The sequence below is a fragment of the Megascapheus bottae genome, chromosome 12, assembly GCF_031878675.1.
Source record: "Megascapheus bottae isolate mThoBot1 chromosome 12, mThoBot2.hap1, whole genome shotgun sequence".
Classification (NCBI taxonomy): domain Eukaryota; kingdom Metazoa; phylum Chordata; class Mammalia; order Rodentia; family Geomyidae; genus Megascapheus; species Megascapheus bottae.
In genome coordinates this window covers 2,905,037-2,923,001 of record NC_143520.1, presented here as the reverse complement: position 1 = coordinate 2,923,001, position 17,965 = coordinate 2,905,037, and the positions used below count along the sequence as shown (strand labels likewise).

Genomic DNA, 17,965 nt, shown 5'->3' with positions numbered 1-17,965 from the left:
TAGAGTAATCAAGCACGCATGTGAAGAATTCCATTTCTATTTGGGTTTCACATCACGAAAAATTGATTTTCATCTTGTAATGAGTAAGTGACTATTCTATGTAAATCTAAATCCTCTTCAGATTTATCATGTATCAGCTGGAGGATTCTTCCTTCTCAACCCTGCTCATCTTTTTTTTTAATGAATCTATTTTTACTGTAATTAATACAAGCGTTACATTATATTTGCCAGGTAGAAGGTGCATTACATAACAATCATTGCTTCCCCTTCTCATGTTTTTGTCCACATTTCCCTCCCTCCACCTCCTCTCCTCATCTTGTTTTCCCTCTTCCCTATCCTATGTCTGGCCATTTGGGCCCAGTTTTCTTCCTACTATTGGCCATGTTCCTTCATGAGGTGCCAGTCTTGCTTAAGGAAACAGCATCTTACTAAAGTCTTCCTGGTTTCCTTCCAGTTGGCTTCCTCTTAACATCTCCTTTCTCCTGATTATCACATGAAGGTGGTCTGTGTCTTTAGAGGGTTGTTTACAACATTTTCTGGTGTATTCCTCTTAAGCCACAATTCTGGCAGACTGAAATCAGAATTGTCTGTCAAAATGCAGATGGGGTCACACATTTTTATGACCTTTGCCAGAAACCCTCCACTCGTTCAAATGGCCAGACATTTAATATGAGCAGAGTGAAACGGAAGAATCCTCCAGCCTCCTTCTCTATATGCACATCTTCTTAGTCTTAGGAGGAAGAGCTGATACATGATAATCTATAAATAAATAAATAAATACATGGGGAGAAAAAGCAAATCCTTCTTGGTTATATACTAAATTAAATACTAATTTTTTCCAGTGGTTTAAAACCATCGAAGATATACTTAGTAGCATAAGTATCATTAATAAACACAGCAACTCTGTTGTTGCAATTATGAATTATGACTCTTATCTGTTCAATGTGATTACTATGTACTAAATGCATTATTTCATTTATTCACTGCAGTTAGGCTGCTGTGAATCATTTTATTGGTCAAGATGCTACTATCTGATATTTTAAGAACACAAATTCAATAGATATATTTTTATGATGTAGAGATCTTTGGTAAACCCCCAATAATCATTTAGGTCCCCAAAAGGCACTGTGATAATTTACTCTTTTTGAGCTAAATTTTATAGATGACTGGATAACATTTTCATATATAACTTAGGCACTGAACACTCTCATGCAAAGCCAATTTTTCTATAAACAGAGAGAAATATTTGATTTCTGACTTGCTTACTGCATTCCACAATTAATTTAGATCATCAAATTTCCCTTGCAAAAAGTGTGCCTTGAATGTTAAAGTCCATTAATTATTCAACTTACTTATAAATATTTTAAAGTGTTATTTATTCTTTAGAATGAATAAAGGCCATGAAAGTGAGACCAGTAAGGGGCCCTGTAGATAGATTATAAAGGAGCTCAAAACATAACCGGATAAGGGGATACTGCCACTGGAGAAGAGAAACCTCATGTAGATGTGAGTTATATTCTCTCAGTATCAGTTTGACCAACTTTATAGTTTTCTTTTTCTATGTCTGGATAGGGAATATTGACCTTGCTATGGAAATTAGCATGGGAAAGAGTTTTTTGCTTTGAAATAACAAACCTTATAAGCGTGCTGATGAGACAGAAGGGTTTGACTATATATAATATAGATAACAAATATGACCTTCCAAATGATTTATCTTTCTTATTACTCATTTTTCTCTATAATAAATTAATCTATGTAGATCTTTCTTCTAATCACATTAGGAATGCTTTTAAATGAAAATTTTAGTATTTTTAGTTATTGAGAATTGAGCTTTACAAAATTTAGGCAACATTTACTCTTGAGTAATTCTCACATAGCAAAGTATTTCAGAATTTTTGTTTCTCTCATAACTTTCCCTGTAAAAAATGTAAAACTTAAACTTGACCTCCTGTAATTCTAGCTTTTCAGGAGGCTGAGATTTAATTATGGCGATTTGAACCCTGCCTGGGCAGGAAACTCCATGAATACTCTTATTTTCAATTAGCCAGCAAAAAGCTAGAAATTAAATTGTGGCTTATGTGGTAGAATGCTAGCCTTGAGTGACAAAGCTAAAGGATAGCACTCAGGTCCTGATTATTCTTTGTCTGTCTGTCTGTCTGTCTGTCTGTCTGTCTCTCTCTCTCTCTCTCTCTCTCTCTCTCTCTCTCTCTCTCTCTCTCTCTCTCTCTCACACACACACACACACACACACACCAAAACTCACCAAAAGGATAACAAATAACATGAATTAGTCACATTTGTCTTGTATGTTAAAGAGTCAGGGACTTCTCACTTTCTGCTACTTTCCTTTTCTGACCCATTTGGGGGAGAAGCCAGAGAGGAAGAGGAAGGAAGATTCTGCATACACACGTGGAAATTGTTTCTGCTGCTCTGAAGATGGAAAACCAGAACTTACAAGTTTTTTTTTAAATGAAGCCAAGTCTACCTTGCATCATTAGCTATATGTTTGTCAAATATGAATAAAGCTACTTTCTTTAACCAAAAGTAGCTGGCAGTATTGCTCAAGTCAGAGCACTTGCCTAGCATGCAGGATACCCTGTCTTTGTTTATGATTACTACAAAAAATGAGCAAAGAACACTAATAACTGAATACAAATAAACAGAAAACAGCAGAAATCCACAATATTTGTATGTATAACCCTAGCTGAGGGATATGAAATTTTGTGGCCAGAACTTTAAATTTAATGAAAACCTCTAGCAGTAATATAGTGTATCACCCAACACAACACTTAAATTGTTAACACATTCTGAAAGATTGAGAGAATTGCTTTATAGAAGACTTGTTTACACTGAGATAAGAAGAACAAATTGCTTTGGCTCAATGCGATACAAGACGGTATCGGTCAAGACTATTGGTTTGACAAAAGGTTAGTTTCACAAATGTTTATGCACAGATGAGCAATTACAAAACACATGGGGGAACTACCACAGTCCTGATTCTAGAACATCTGCACAGATACACATTAAGAGTGAAAGCATATGTTAGATGCATTCAGAGCAACGCACACATACTGATTGATGAGTTTGAAGACATTGATGCATGCAGCTTCACAGGGCTAAGACATGGAGTATGGCTAAGAAGAAGTGAGAATGCTGCGAAATGTACTTCATTGAAATGCAAGAAAGCATTAGACCTGTTGGAATCAATACCGTATTTGCGTATGAATCTCAGAAAAGTCAACAGATTTTGTTTGGAAAACATGTTTATGGGCAGTACAAACTCACTGATTTCACCATTGATTCCACATATTTTTCTGTGTTCCTGCATACTTTTCTGAATGGCATTCAAAAGTCGTTGCCTTTCAAAAGTCAAGAAAGTGTTACTTGAGATTTCAGTGTGAGATTCTGTCATTCAAGATCCAACTCCTGCCAGGTACAGTGGTTCATGCCTGTAATCCTAGCTACTCAAGAGGCTGAGATCTGAGGATCATGGTTCAAGCCAGCCGGGGCACTAAAGAACATGAAATTCTTATCTCCAATTAATCACTAAAAAACAGGAAGTGGCACTGTGGCTCAGAGGTAGGTCGACAGCCTTGAGCTGAAGAGCTCAGACGACACCCAGGCCCAGGGGTAGGGTGGTGGCCTTGAGCTGAGGAGCTCCGGGACAGCATCCAGGCCTCTGAATTTAAGCCCCATGATGCTCTGCCCCCGAAAAAGAAATGGTCTGAGAACATTTTCATTTTGGAAGAGATAGGCAATGCAAGCAAAGACAGTTTGATTTTTGTTTTTAACAGACACATTGAAACACAAGTTACTCTCCCTTGGGCTGTATAATTAGTCTTCAGTGTTGATCATTCAAGCAAAGACCTTCTTGAGGTAAAAGTCATGATTTTCATATCCTACCAAGAGCCTTGTTTTAAACAAACAAAACAAAACAAAGAAGAAGCAGAAACAGGACTTCACAAATGAACAAGTAAGGTATGCCCATTTCAAGATGTAACCTCCCAGTTATATGTGTTTCAGGAATCAGATTTTGAGTCAGTCTTGCACACACTGAGCGAGACAGATGAGTTAAGCGGTGTTAGGAAAAAAATCCTTTAAGTCCAAAACTCAGATGCTAAAATGGCATTGCCTCCTAGCAGCTTCATTATTGCTGTTAGTTACCTGCATTTCCATCAGAACTTCCCTCTACGAATCCCCTAACCTCTCCCAAGGAGTCTCACCCTACACAGTACCCACAATTCTGACGTCTATCACTAGAATAAATTACCAGTTTGGAATTGTAGCATATAACTTTTGAGATTTATTGTTGCTCTTATCATTTGTCTTTTTATTGTTACACGCTATTCTATTGCATGACTATACCTATAGTTATTAAACATTCCTATATTTGACAAACATCTGAAATATTTCTAGCATTGAACAAGTTTATAGCTAACTGTTAATATTACTAATAATATGGCATTTGGTGGACAGAGGTGATACATTTTCTGTATTAAAGATCACAATAGAAATACTGGGTTATAATATTAAGTCTAACTTCAACTCAATTGACATCCAGAAGGAATAGGATGATGTAGATACTGCTACCAGCTTTCTCGCATTCATGGTAATACATACTCTTGTCAATCTTTTTCAAGTTTAGTCATTCTAGTCTTTAGCCATTCTCTCTCTCTCTCTCTCTCTCTCTCACACACACACACACACACACACACACACACACAACTTAGTGTCAGAGTACATGTGGTTCCAGAGACTAGCATTGAAGAAAACCTGAAATGCTCAGTATACGTTGAGTTCAGTCCTGTAATGCAGATGCTTGATTCATTTTTCCCATAATGCCACTTCATTCCCATCAAAGACATCATTCCACTTTCTACTATATCTAAAAGACTCACTTTGGTACTTAAATTAAGTATATTAAATGCCCTTAATGACTTGAAAGGATTATTTTAACTTTCATCTTGCTTTTTGGCCCTCTATCCATGAATTTAAATTTATTCTAAAATATTTTATTATTGGATGCCATCATAAATATTGTTATGCTAAAATTTTAATTTCCTAATTGCTTGTTTCTCAAATACAGAAATTCCATTGATCCTATGATTCTGTTTCAACCAGTTTGTGTGCTCAAGTTTCTACTTTATTTTTTATTAAAATAATTAATTATTCCCTTTTACTTCCTTATTACACTCGCTAGAATTTTAAATGCAATATTGAATAGAAGTACTTTGAACACGCTAGGCATTAGATGTATAATTTCCTACACCTGAGATGCTAAGATACTGCAGTAGCATGAGTTTGTTTCAACTGGAGCTATATAGAGAGATATTATCTCAAGAAAATAAACAAATAAATAGTGGCCAAATAGATATTAAGATCGAAGTGTATTTTTTTTTTACTATTTTACCATGAAGTATAGAACCTGCTTGAAAAAGGTTTCCTATTTTACTTTGTTGAGAGCTTTGATAGTTATTTTGTTGTTGTTGTTGGTTGTGATGCTTGAACTCTGGACCTGGGTGCTGTCCCGGAGCTCTTCAGCTCAAGGCTGCTGCCCTGCCCCTTGAGTTACAGCGCCACTTCTGGTTTTCTGGTAGTTAATTGGAAATAAGAGTCTCATGGACTTTTGTGCCCTGGCTGATTTTAACTACAGTCTTCAGATTCCAGCCTCCTGAGTAGCTAGGCATGTGTTGAATTTCATCAAATGCATTTTATACACTTGTTGACAGGATGATAGTCTCTTGATTTTTTGAAGTCAAATGTATTCAAATCAGGATAGGTTTGCTTTCACTATTTCGCTAAACTTGACTTGCTCGTAGCTTAACTTGATTCCTGACAGATATAGCTGTACAATTTATTTTAAATTGTTAGATTTTGTTAGGTATTCTTTGCCAACTTTTCCTCTTCTTCTGTGTCATGAAAAAAATTGAGTGAGACTGCCATTATTTCTCTATGAAATATGTGAGAGAATTTACTCTTGAACTGAGTAATGAGAGTTGAAATCAGAATTAAGAAAAGCAATTTAATCCTAGAGATTTTTTTTCATGGGAGGAATTACATTACAAATTCAGTTTTTAAAAGTAGACATGAATATTCAGGTAATGATTTATTCTTTTCTTATGTCTATCTTGGTAATTTATGTCTTTCAAAGAATTTGACAACTATGTTGTCAATTTTATTGGCATAAATTGTTCATAATATTTCTTATCTTTTGATATATATAAAAAAATCTATACTCATTTCTTTCTTTTCATTTCTAAATTCTCACTTTCTACTCATGGAAGTAATTTAGTTACTTTTTCAGAGGAGTAGCAGTTGTCTTCTTTAACTTTTGTTATTCTTTGTTTTTGCTCAATTTGTTTTTATAGGTATTATCTCCCTCCATTAACTTATTTTGTTCCAATTTTCTTAACTTCACCTAAGGTAGAAACATAAATAATTGATTTAATATCCTCATTCTTTTCTAATTCTTTAATTGTACCTAACAAGATTTTCTTTGTGTTTTTATGATTGTTCAACTTAAAATATTTTAAGATTGCTTCTTAACCTGACAAATAGCTCATCTCTTCATATTTCTGTTTTCTCATCTCTGAAAGGGCTATTTTAAGTGATCTCCATAGGTTTATTTTCTTGTTATTAATTGGCCAATATGAGAAATTTCCAATTTTAATTGACTATAACAAACAGTTGGCATATAGAATTTGATATGTTTGAATACTAAATCTATTTTGTACGTTTTTATTTGTTTAGTTAATGGTAATGGTGATAAAAAAAAATGAGGGCGTTCTGCATTCTAGGACAGAGCTCTACCACTGAGTCTGAGCTTCAACAATTAATGCGTTTTTAAGTTCTTGTGATTTGTTTTTAAAAAAAAGATCAATAATAGAAATCAGTCACCCAGACAAATACATTTGGTGCTCATATCTTCAAATAAATCAATAAAATCAATGACTATATTAAAGAATCAGGTTGAAAGATGAAAATAAATATGACGATACTATAAGAAAGTATATATACTGTAATGCAGCATTTGGGAGGCTGAGGCAGGAGGATCCTAAGTTCGAGTCCAGGCACAGAATGAGTCCTTATTACAAACAGAGAAGCAAAAGAACAAACCAAACAACAAAGAACTTTACCACACATGAAACCAAAACCAAGCCAGAGCATATGTTATTCTTATCTCTTCTTCCTTCAAATGATTGTCAGGAGATGATCATGCCCATGAGAAAACTCTTAGAAGACGGCCACCTGTCTCCCCTCTCCTTAGTTTCAGGGTTGAGGATGATCACCAGAAAATCTAACCACTTGATTAAAGAGCGGGAACTTTGGACTTTGGGCCATCTATACCTTAAGCCCCTGGGAGGGATGGAGGCAGGAGCTCAAATGGAGTCACATGAGAAACAGTGAAATCAAGCATGCCTTTGTAATGAGACTCTGATAAATATTCCAAACACTGAAGCTCAGAGGTGCTTTCTAGATCAGTTAGGCAAGGGACATATCCTAACTCTGCCCAGAGAGTGTGCCAATGAGCCCTCCTGGCCAGGAACCTCTCAGACCTGCATTAAGGATGACTTTATTTGGCTATATTGCTAGGTTGTATTCATTATAAAGAAAACTAATTGTAAGTATAGCAAGCGCTCTTCTTGAGTTCCAATAAACTCAGACCTAAAATGGGTTGTAGGTGCTGGTGTTTCTACAAGTCATGCTTGTGGCTGACATCTGAAGCTTACTTCTCAATAGTAGATAACAATTCTGCCTCGCTATTTCTTTCCTGACAGGGTCATCTAAAATGATGACTCCCTTTTAATGCCCTCTACTACTCCACAGGGTGATTTAATATAGTTCTGCCAAGACCCTGGAGTAAGTGGGACTTTGTAGAGCAAGCCTCTCTGTCAACATGCACCATCACTACTTCCCGATCCACTTGCACAGTGTGACAAGGCACCTGCAGGAAAAACTCCTCCATCAGGGCCATGGTCCACCTGTAGTGCAGCTTCCAGGTTTTGGCTGGGTGGCTGATGTCTGCTGCATGGAGAATCAGGGACATAGTTTTGGCTCTATCGATCCTGTCAAAAGAAGGACATGCTCAGATTATCAAAAATAAACTAACCAATTATTCCATTGCAAATGCAGGCCCATACAGCATTGGCATGACAAAAGAAATAGCTTACCCTTCAGGCTGCTGCAAACTGCTTCTGATGGTTTTAATTTGCTGGAAGTGACCTGACATGTCGGTAGATAATACCATTTCAATCACTAAGTTCCGAAGATCCCTGCAGAGGCATGGAAAGGAGAAAGGTTCATTTTCACAAGTGTCTAGAAACCTACTTTTCCTAATGAACACAAAAGTGGCTAGTTTTAAATAGAAAATGTGAACACTTGCTTCTGATGGCTCTGTGGGCTTCATGATACAGAGATACTGAGCGAGGCAGGTTGGCATTACCACCCAAGGAGTACTATGCTCCCCCTTCTTACCTTACAGTCCTTCTTGCACAATCAGTAAGTCTTATGTCTGTATCTGAAAGACTCTGGGCCATGACTCTGTATTCTAAGTATAACTTTTTTTTCATTTTTTAAATTTTTTCTGTAGACCCTGGGGCTTGAACTTAGGACCTGGGAATTGTTCCTCAGATTCTTTGGTCAACACTAGCACTCAATCATTTGAGCCACAGCAACATCTTTGGATTTTTTGGGTAATTTATTGAAAATAAGAGTCTTATGGAGTTTCCTGACCAGGCTAGCTTCAAACCACGATGCTCAGATCTCAGTCTCCTGAGATTACAGGTGTGAGCCACTAGTGCCCAGGCCAAGTGCAACTTTTAATGCTTTGGAAATACAACATATAGCCAGTGGATCTTGGGACCATTACCAATGTAGAGTCATCAAGAATAATAAGCTTAATGTTTAGGGAAGAGACATTGAAGGGAGGGTATGAATGCTAGGATTCTTGATGATTTTTCATTTTGTATCTTTTTAATAAATGTACTATTAACAGAGCCAGCGATATTTATCCAATTCAAACCCTCACCTACAACTATGCTTTGGTTGTTTGTATACACATTAAAAAGCACTTAATCATCATACAATATTCTAGAGGAGGCTGAGTTGTTTCTGTTACACAGCTAGTATGTGGACAAGGTATGATGCAACCTCAGAGTTCCTACTCCTGACCAGACGATTTGGACCAATCTCCCATCAGAATCCCAGAGAAGCCCAAGTCACTAAGGTAAGTGTGAATGTTCTATTTACACTTTTAGACTCTAACCTTAAATGCATAGACAGAGCTATTGATACTACTGATATTTTCAACAAGAATGTTGCAAATGCAGTAACTGTATCATAAAACCAGATACCCATTCCACAAATTATCTATTTGTTTTTACACAGGTAAAAACTCACTTAGAACAAAAATCATACTTGGTTTTAACTCTAGGTAGTCAGTAGAGTGATCTAAATAGAGGGGGGAAATAAACTTAATTATTATCTTGTATCAAAGGTATTTTACCATCCAGTCCCCAGTAATTTGTATCCTCTATTCCTAGCTACTGAAAAGAAGGACAAGTCAAGCAAGCTTGGGGAGTAAAGCCCATGAAAATCCATCTCCAAACTAATTAGCAATAACCTAGGGTGGAGGCCTGATTCAAGTGAAAGGGCAACACACAAGGCAAGTGAGTCAAATGAGTTTGAGGCTTTGAAGTACCACACAAACACACACACACAAAATAAAACAAATAAGTAAATTTAACTATGGCTCCATTTACGATGCCATAGATAGCACTACAAAATTGTATGTTTTTTAAAATAACTACACAGTAGGATTTGGAGAAATCTAAATTTCATATGAAAGGCAAATCAATATTTTTGTATTGTTTATAATATTGGACAGCTTGTTTAGAATAGTTTATCCAAATATTAGAAAAAGGGAGTCACCACAATAGTTGATAAGCTGGGAGTTTAGCCTAGTAGTAGAGTGTTTGCCCAGCATGCACGAATACCCCCATTCAATTCCTTTGTACCACAAAAATAGAAAAAGCCAGAAATGGTGCTGTGGCTCAAGTGGCAGAGTGCTAGCCTTGAGAGTGCTAGCCCAAGGACAGTGCTTAGGCCCTGAGTTCAAGCCTCAGGACTGGCAAAAAAAAGTTGATATGTTTTTCTCAGTTATATTTTTCTCTGAAGTGATGACAAAATCTATATTAATAAGAAATGAAGAAGATATTTGGTGGCTAAGGGATTTGAAACTAAACCTTTGTAAGGAAAAAAAATAACAAAAGAGTAAAAAGAAATATTTAGAATTTGATTTTTTGCAAAAAAATTGAATTGATGTGTTTATTCTTACTAAACTTGCTTTAAGAACTAAATAGATACACACCAGAACAGCTGCAAGTGAAGATGTCCTTTAAAAAAAATGGTTGCAGAGCCTGAGATCAGTACATGGGTGCTTTCCTTGAACTCTTTTGCTCAAGGCTAGTCTTCCTTGGTATGTGGTACTGAGGAATCGAACCAGGTCTTTGTGCAAGCTAGGCAAGTGCTCTACCACTAGGCTACACTTCTGGCCCAAGATGTTCATATTTTAATTTACAGTAAAATGTTATTAAGATTCTAATAGTAAATAGGGATTTTTTAGGTTGTTTAATTATTGAGTCTATTAAGTTCAATATCCACATAATTAATGTGCTATTTGTGCTATGTGTAAAAACAACTCTTTAAAAACATTGTGTTAGGGTGATTGAACGATAGCTAACTAGAAATGAAATATTATAGCAGGAAACTTAGAATAGAATATTAAGCATGACAAAGAACAGGATATAGAAAATAAAATCATATGGAAATAACTGTGATTTGTAAATGTTGAGAAATGGAGACTTTAATCCAAAGGAACAACAACAACAATTAATAGTATAAATATTATCTCTGGAAATGATATTTGCTTGTAAGAAAATAACTTAATATTCTACATGTAAATAGTCCCACTTAGACCACAAGTTAAATCTTCATAGATGGTCTGCCTGCTTTTATCATTGCCCATCATTTTTTCTCAAGGCCCAGCAGCAGTCACTAAATGCTTTTATTCTTAAGTCCTGGTTTCCTAGGCTAGGAAGCTTTTCTGGAGTAAAATGAAACTGAACTGAGTCCCCAAGCCAAAGTGCATCCACACTTTGTGATATTATTTTCTGCACCATATAAGGAATCAGCCACAGAACCCTGATTTATTTACTGACCCTATTTTGTTGGTGGTGGTTGTGAGACTTGAACTCTGGGCCTGGGCTCTGTCCCTGAGCTCTTTAGCTCAAGGCTAGTGCTCTACCACTTGAGCCACAGCACCACTTCTGGTTTTTGGGTGCTTAACTGGAGATGAGTCTTTCAGACTTTTCTGCTGGCAGTTTGCTGACTTTTAATCAGGATTTTTGTTAAGTATGTTAAGTATGTTTTGTAAAATATATCTAACCTTATCCCTCTATCTATCTATCTATCTATCTATCTATCTATCTATCTATCTATCTATCTATCTTCTATATCTACCTAGCATCTATCTATCTAGATATAAAGAAAACAAGTGGCTTAGAATATCTGAATATCTGATTTAGGATATCTGAATATCTAGACAGGTATGTATGTATATATATATAGAGAGAGAGAGAGAGAGAAAAGAGATAATTTTGAAGATGCACTTGAGATATTAGAGTAAAAGAATGTATATTTTTTTCAAATAGTTTATTTAATTTGAATTACAAAATATAACATGAGTACAGTGATAAATTTTTGAGTGTAAGAATACTGATATTAGTCAAGTAGAGTTTCATTGTAGACAGCATATACCTACATATCTTAAAGTATTTACTGTGGATTTACCCACATGTAGGCACATAGAATTGACCTGGAAATGTCCTAATTCTATGCAAATGACTGGCACCTATGTTTTGTCTTCATGTTCCCAATCCTATTGAGATTTATCTAGGTAGTAATAATTAATAATGGAATTTGTAACATGATAAAGGCATCCAAATTTATCACTGAAAACTTAATTATTCCCTTCATGAAATTAAACTTCTTTTAAGTTTCCTCTGAAACTCACCTCCAGTCATCTTTGGATAAATTTGCAAAGATATTCATTTCTTCTTCTTGCATGAGTCGATATGCTGCGCTGACATGGTGATTCTCAAGGACAGAGCGGTCATTGTATAGAATGGCAACATCTGACCTAAAAAGTTAAAACAGGAGAGGATTTTCTTTTACTTTATGAGTGCTTAGTAAGAGGTAAGTTTCAAGTCACTCCATCAGTTAATGAATACATAAAATTATAGAAGTAGTCAAGGTGCTTTTGTAACTATAATGTTTGAACATTTTACAGTCTTTATTACTGTAGCAGCTGTAGGGTCACAGCAAAATTGCAGAAAGTACAGAAACTTTCCATGTTCATCCTGCTTCCCCCAGTGAAAGTCTTCCGCAGAGTTTTACACCTGTTATAACTAATAAGTATTCATAATATATTATCATCACCCAAAGTCCATAGTCTTACTGCGGTTAATTGTGGTATCCTGCATTCTTTGTGTTCAAGCAACTGCACAATGACATGTACATAAAATTATAGCTCATACAGAGTTTTGCATCTATCTTATATTTTACAAAAGAATGTTTATTTCCAGCATTATTTAGTGAAAAGTTTGCTTTGGCTGCATTGTATTGCCTTTCATTCTTTGTCAAAGACAGAAACTTTGGTTAATCCATTTTTGAGTGTTTTATTCAATTGTATTTATCAGCTTTACCACAGTCTTCATTAGTGCAGCCTCACAGTATGTCTCAAAGTCAGGTGTTATCAGTGTCTTAAAATAGTCATCCACTCATACAAGTCCACAAATAGTAAGTGGATAGCAGAAATATGACACAAAAGAAGAAAAGTTAAAACCTGGAATGATTTTGTAACCCTTGTTCCTAAACCTAGCCTCTCTCACATATTTTTTTCTTGCTATATATATTTGATTTCATGCATGTGTCACTCATTACTGCTTAAAGCTTTCTAGTGGAAAGATCCCTAATTATAATATAGAACTTGCCCTGCTATTCCAATGTAGGCAAGTACAAAGTAAATAAATAACCATAGTTGCCACTAAAAGTAAACAAAAGGAGGGACTGTATGTGAATAAAATGTTAATTTTTTTCCTTACAGTAACCTTCTTACTGTCTGTAGTCACTCACTGTCATGTTATATACCTTGTATAGATGGTAGTTTTTTTGAATACTTTTATTATTTTAAGGAGTCATACAAAGGAGTTGCCAATCACCAAAGAAGTTTATGAATATAGCGCATCTTGATCAGTGTCATTCCATTCAATATTCTCTCCCATCCCAATTTTTGGCATGTAGCAAAGCAGTTTCTATATACAATACATCTTGCTCTGTATCATCATGACTTCAACATCTTCACTCCCCTTCAGCATACCCCTCCCATTACATTTTTCAATTTTATGATATATACAATGAATTCGTGCCTACATCATTCCCCCTTCCCTCTCCATTCTTCTGTTTCTGTCCCCTTAATCCAGCCCTCTCCTTTTGCAAGTATCTATTTCCTGACCCTTATTTCATTGGGCTTTAATTTAGACTTTTTAAACAGTGATATTATTTGTGCTCTCTATAGAGTCTGCTGCATTTCAGTTAATTCCTTTGTAAATCCTTGCTTTCCATCCAGTATGTTTTCTTGTAGATTTATAGGCATATTACCATGCAAGCTATGTTTTTCTAGGTCTGGCTTACTATTCATTAGGAAATGGAAAGACTTAGAAAATTATATTAAGCAAAGAAACCTTTTTAAAAAATATTTTTAAGTTTTAGTACAACTGAGGTTTGAAGTCAATCTCCTGCTCACAAGGAGCTAGGATTACAGGTGTGAATTGCCAGTCTCCAGATCACATGTAATCCTTATTTGAGATAGTTAAAAAATGTTGTTTGAATATAATAGCTTGTGCATTCCCCAATTGCTGAGACCACAGGAAAAATTGGAAGTTCCTAATAATTTCATTTGTAGCATATAACTGAAATGTAACTATACCAGGTTTGTCATGTTTATTATTTGATTTGGCTTCAAATTGCATATCTCTCACTTTCATAAACAAGTAAATACATGCTTCCATTTTAGCAAAACTTGCATGTTTTTTTTTCTCATAAATCCAGCAAGGGGCTGAGAATACAGCATAGTCTTAATGGCTGAGATGGTCTTTAACTGCTAAAAGGAAAATATTCTAAACAACATCTAGTATCCATGGTAACATGCAGCTCAGCCTTTTCTGTTCATAAGGAAGAAATTATTTCCATTTATTTACACTTCCAAGGATTTCATGCATTTGTAATGTTTTTTATTGAACTTAAATCTGGCATTGCCTGCTAAATTACTTTTCATTCATCTTATATCATAAAATAAATGAGTTCCCATATTAGAAAAATACTCTATACTTGAAGTGAAAAATGAGTATTATAAAGGAAAATCAAATTATTGATATTAGTGACACGCAACCTTGTTTTCCCCTTGACAAAATGTGAAAGTATGTGATTAAAAATCATATGTAGTTGGATTTTTGTCATTACGATATTCTTGTTCACATAGTTTTCAAGTTTATACAGAATTAATGAATTAAATAACTGACCCTACTAGACATAAGGAAACAAGTGAAATATAAAGTCATCCCACTTTTATTCATTGTTTCTTAATATAACATTGCAAACAATTTGTTCTTTCTTGTCTTCTCCTTTCCTTCTTTCGCCTGGTCTACACCTCACTTTCCCTTCTCCATTTTCCTCCTCCTCTTGCACCTCTGTTCTACAGCTCAAAGCATAAATAACTGGAACAATTTCTCTAGATCAGTGAATTAGAAAAGGAGAATATTAGACCTGATGATGTAAGGTAGTATCTGCTTTAAAAAAAAAAGCCAGCTCACTGTCTTCAATATTCTATAAAGTACATGAATTTCTCATGGCTAATACACTTGCTCCCTTCTCAAATGTCTTAAGCTACTATCCTGTACAGTCAGCTCAGTAGTGATCCCTCTTTAATTAAATCTGCATTCGGACTCTGTGATGTAAAGAGCTTTTGATAAGCAAAAACATCATGCATAATCTGTTCATTTGATGCTTAAAAAATAAAAGCAATATCAATTTAATTTCAAGGCTTTCCCTTTTCCTTTCATTCTCTGTCACCCTAAACACTTGGATTTCTTCCACAACAGAGATTGACAGACAGCCTTCACCAATATTTCACTGGGTATTTGAATTTCATCTCTCTCTCCACCTCCACAGAGAGGCCAGGATATATAAATCCATTCTAGTCATGCTATAAAGGATGGGACCCACACTGAGACTGTCTGGCTATGGAGTAGAGTTATGTCAGCAACTAAACTGACATAACTCTTCTGAATGCTTCAGATATGCACTGATGTCACCTGACTCTAAGTCTGTGCACAGATCACTTATGCTTTGGATAAATTTGTTTTTTCTTTTTCTGTGGGACTTATACTAGTTCATCTATAGTATGGATCTCAGGCACCTTAGCTTTACTCTCTAAAGTTATCTAATATTTTAATAAACTCTTTCTCCATTCTCCATATCAAAGACAATGATTCCTTGTACTTGGAAATTATTTCTTCATATATTTCTATTGTACAAACTAAGTGAGCCCGTCACAAGTGTTTCATGCCAGCAGTTTTGGCCTCTGAGAAAGCTGAGATCTGAGGATTGCGGCTCAAGCCAGGCCAGGATAAGAAAGTCTGCAAGATTCTCATCTCCACTGAACCACCAAATAGCTGGAAATGTAGCTGGGCAAAGGAGGTTCACCTCTGTATTCCTAGCTACTCAGGAGGCTGAGATCTGAGGACTGCAATTTGAAACTAGCCTGGGTAGTAAAGTCTGTAAGACTAATCTCCAATTAACCACCACAAAATGTTGAAGTAGAGCGGTAGCTCAAGTGGCTGAGTGTTAGTGCTGAGCTAAAAAGTGCACAGGGACAGCGCCTAGGCCCAGAGTTTAAGACCAAGGACCAGCACCTCCCCCCAAAAAATAAAAATAAATGAAACAGAGCTGGATGTAGGTGGGAGGGAGGTATAGCTCCTGTAGTACAGTGCCATCCTTGAGTGACAAAACTAAGCGATAGCAGCTAAGCCATAAGTTCAAGCTCTAGCACTAGCATAAACAAAACAAAACAAATTGTACTTTGTTATCTCTCATCTCCTTTGCTGTCCCTTGGGTATCTCATATTGTTGCAGTATCTCACTTTGTTATCTGATATATGGAATTTATTTGTATTTCATTATTTCAAATTTGATAGGGAAGGGGGGAAAACCAAGACGGGTGGGGGGGTGGGTGGGAGGGTAATAGGTACCAAGACCTGTGAAAAGGTATCAATATATGTGAATTAATGCACCTATCATCTGGCAAATATCATGTAACCCTTTTATTAATTACAATAAAAATGTTAAATTAAAAAAAAACAAATGAAAATTAAATGAATCAGCCACATTAAAAAAACTTGCATATGCATTTTATAATAGTTTTCTTCATAAGTGCCAGTATTTGGAAGCAATCAAGATTTTTCCCAGTAGGTGAATTGGTAAACATTGGTTGATATGTACCACGGAATATTACTCAGGAATAAAAATAATGAGCTATCACACCATGAAAAAACATGAACAATCTTTAAACATATATTGTTGAATGAAAGATATCATTTTGAAAAAACTATATACAATAAAATTTCAACTACATGACCTTTTGGAAAAGGTAAAGCTGGTAAGACATTAAAAAGGTCAGGGCTTGCTAGAAGTAATAGGAGGAAGAGAGAATTCAATCAGCCAAGCACACAGGGGCTTTGGGGGCAATAAAACAACTGTGTAGAATACTGAAATGGCAGATACATGACATTCCACATTTGTCAAAGTCCATCAACCTATAAGGAAAGATTAAACACTAATCTTAGGACTAGTACACCAATATATACCCACTCTAAAGTTTTAACTCTACCATCAGAACATTATAAAAAATATTCTTTTCTAATTATTTTAAATGCAATTCTTCATATAGGCCTGGGGATGAGATTCCTTTAATTCCTGGAGTTTTTTAGAAGTGTGGTTTTATTACTTGCAAATATATATAACCCTTAGTCAATATGCTCTAAGATTTATTGGAATGAATTGATGATTGACTTGAGCGATACTTCACAGTGTAAGTTCTGGGTAGAGAGAGGTTGTTTTACATACTTCTAGAACCATGCTGAATACACTAGAAAATACACAACTTCCTTGAAAACCAGAAGTTGGTTCACATGGTTACGACTTAAGGAATCTTGCTAAAAATGTATAAACACCTCTCTCTCTCTCTCTCTCTCTCTCTCTCTCTCTCTCTCTCTCTCTCTCTCTCTCTCTCTCTCTCTCTCTCTTTCTCTCTCCTCTCTCTCTCTCTCTCTCTCTCTCTCTCTTTCTCTCTCCTCTCTCTCTCTCTCTCTCTCTCTCTCTCTCTCTCTCTCTCTCTCTCTCTCTTTCTCACTGCAATCTCAGTTAAAAACCTCTTGAAATAGGGAAGAAAATAAGCATTCAGTTTTAGCATGAAAGAGTGAGTACATTACTGAGCTTACCTTGTCTGGATATGGAAATTGTTGGTGGTTCCTGTGTGCTCATAGTCATGAATAGCAGCAGCAAAGACCATTGCTAAGATTTCCAGTTCCGTGAGCCAGTGCTAGGAGAATGAAGAAAGAGCTCATCAGCTTTGTTAAGGAGACATCATACTGTCTTTTCATAAAGGCAGCCGACATGCAAAATAATATCAAATATGTACTTGAAATAAATTTTCTTTGCTTCTATTAATGGTGTAGTAGATACTTTGTCAAGTCCACAACTGTTTCTTGGTTTTGTCAGTTCCACAATTTCAAATCAAAATAAAATTCTTTGTCAATTTAAAAAGAGATTTTTTAAACTTTATTGTTGGG

At 35.6% G+C, this 17,965-nt stretch overlaps 1 protein-coding gene across 3 annotated transcripts in view; it reads right to left on the bottom strand.

The window, feature by feature from the left end:
* Positions 1 to 17,965, bottom strand: part of Pde1a (phosphodiesterase 1A) — a 79,599-nt gene that overhangs the window by 18,495 nt on the left and 43,139 nt on the right. For all 3 annotated transcript variants that reach the window (XM_090342517.1, XM_090342518.1, XM_090342516.1), the window contains exons 6-9: positions 17,615 to 17,715; positions 12,074 to 12,199; positions 8,172 to 8,273; positions 7,946 to 8,066 (exon numbers count right to left, since the gene is read on the bottom strand). In XM_090342517.1, coding sequence (XP_090198643.1) covers positions 7,946 to 8,066; positions 8,172 to 8,273; positions 12,074 to 12,199; positions 17,615 to 17,715 — 450 coding nt within the window. The remainder of the gene's footprint in view (positions 1 to 7,945; positions 8,067 to 8,171; positions 8,274 to 12,073; positions 12,200 to 17,614; positions 17,716 to 17,965) is intronic.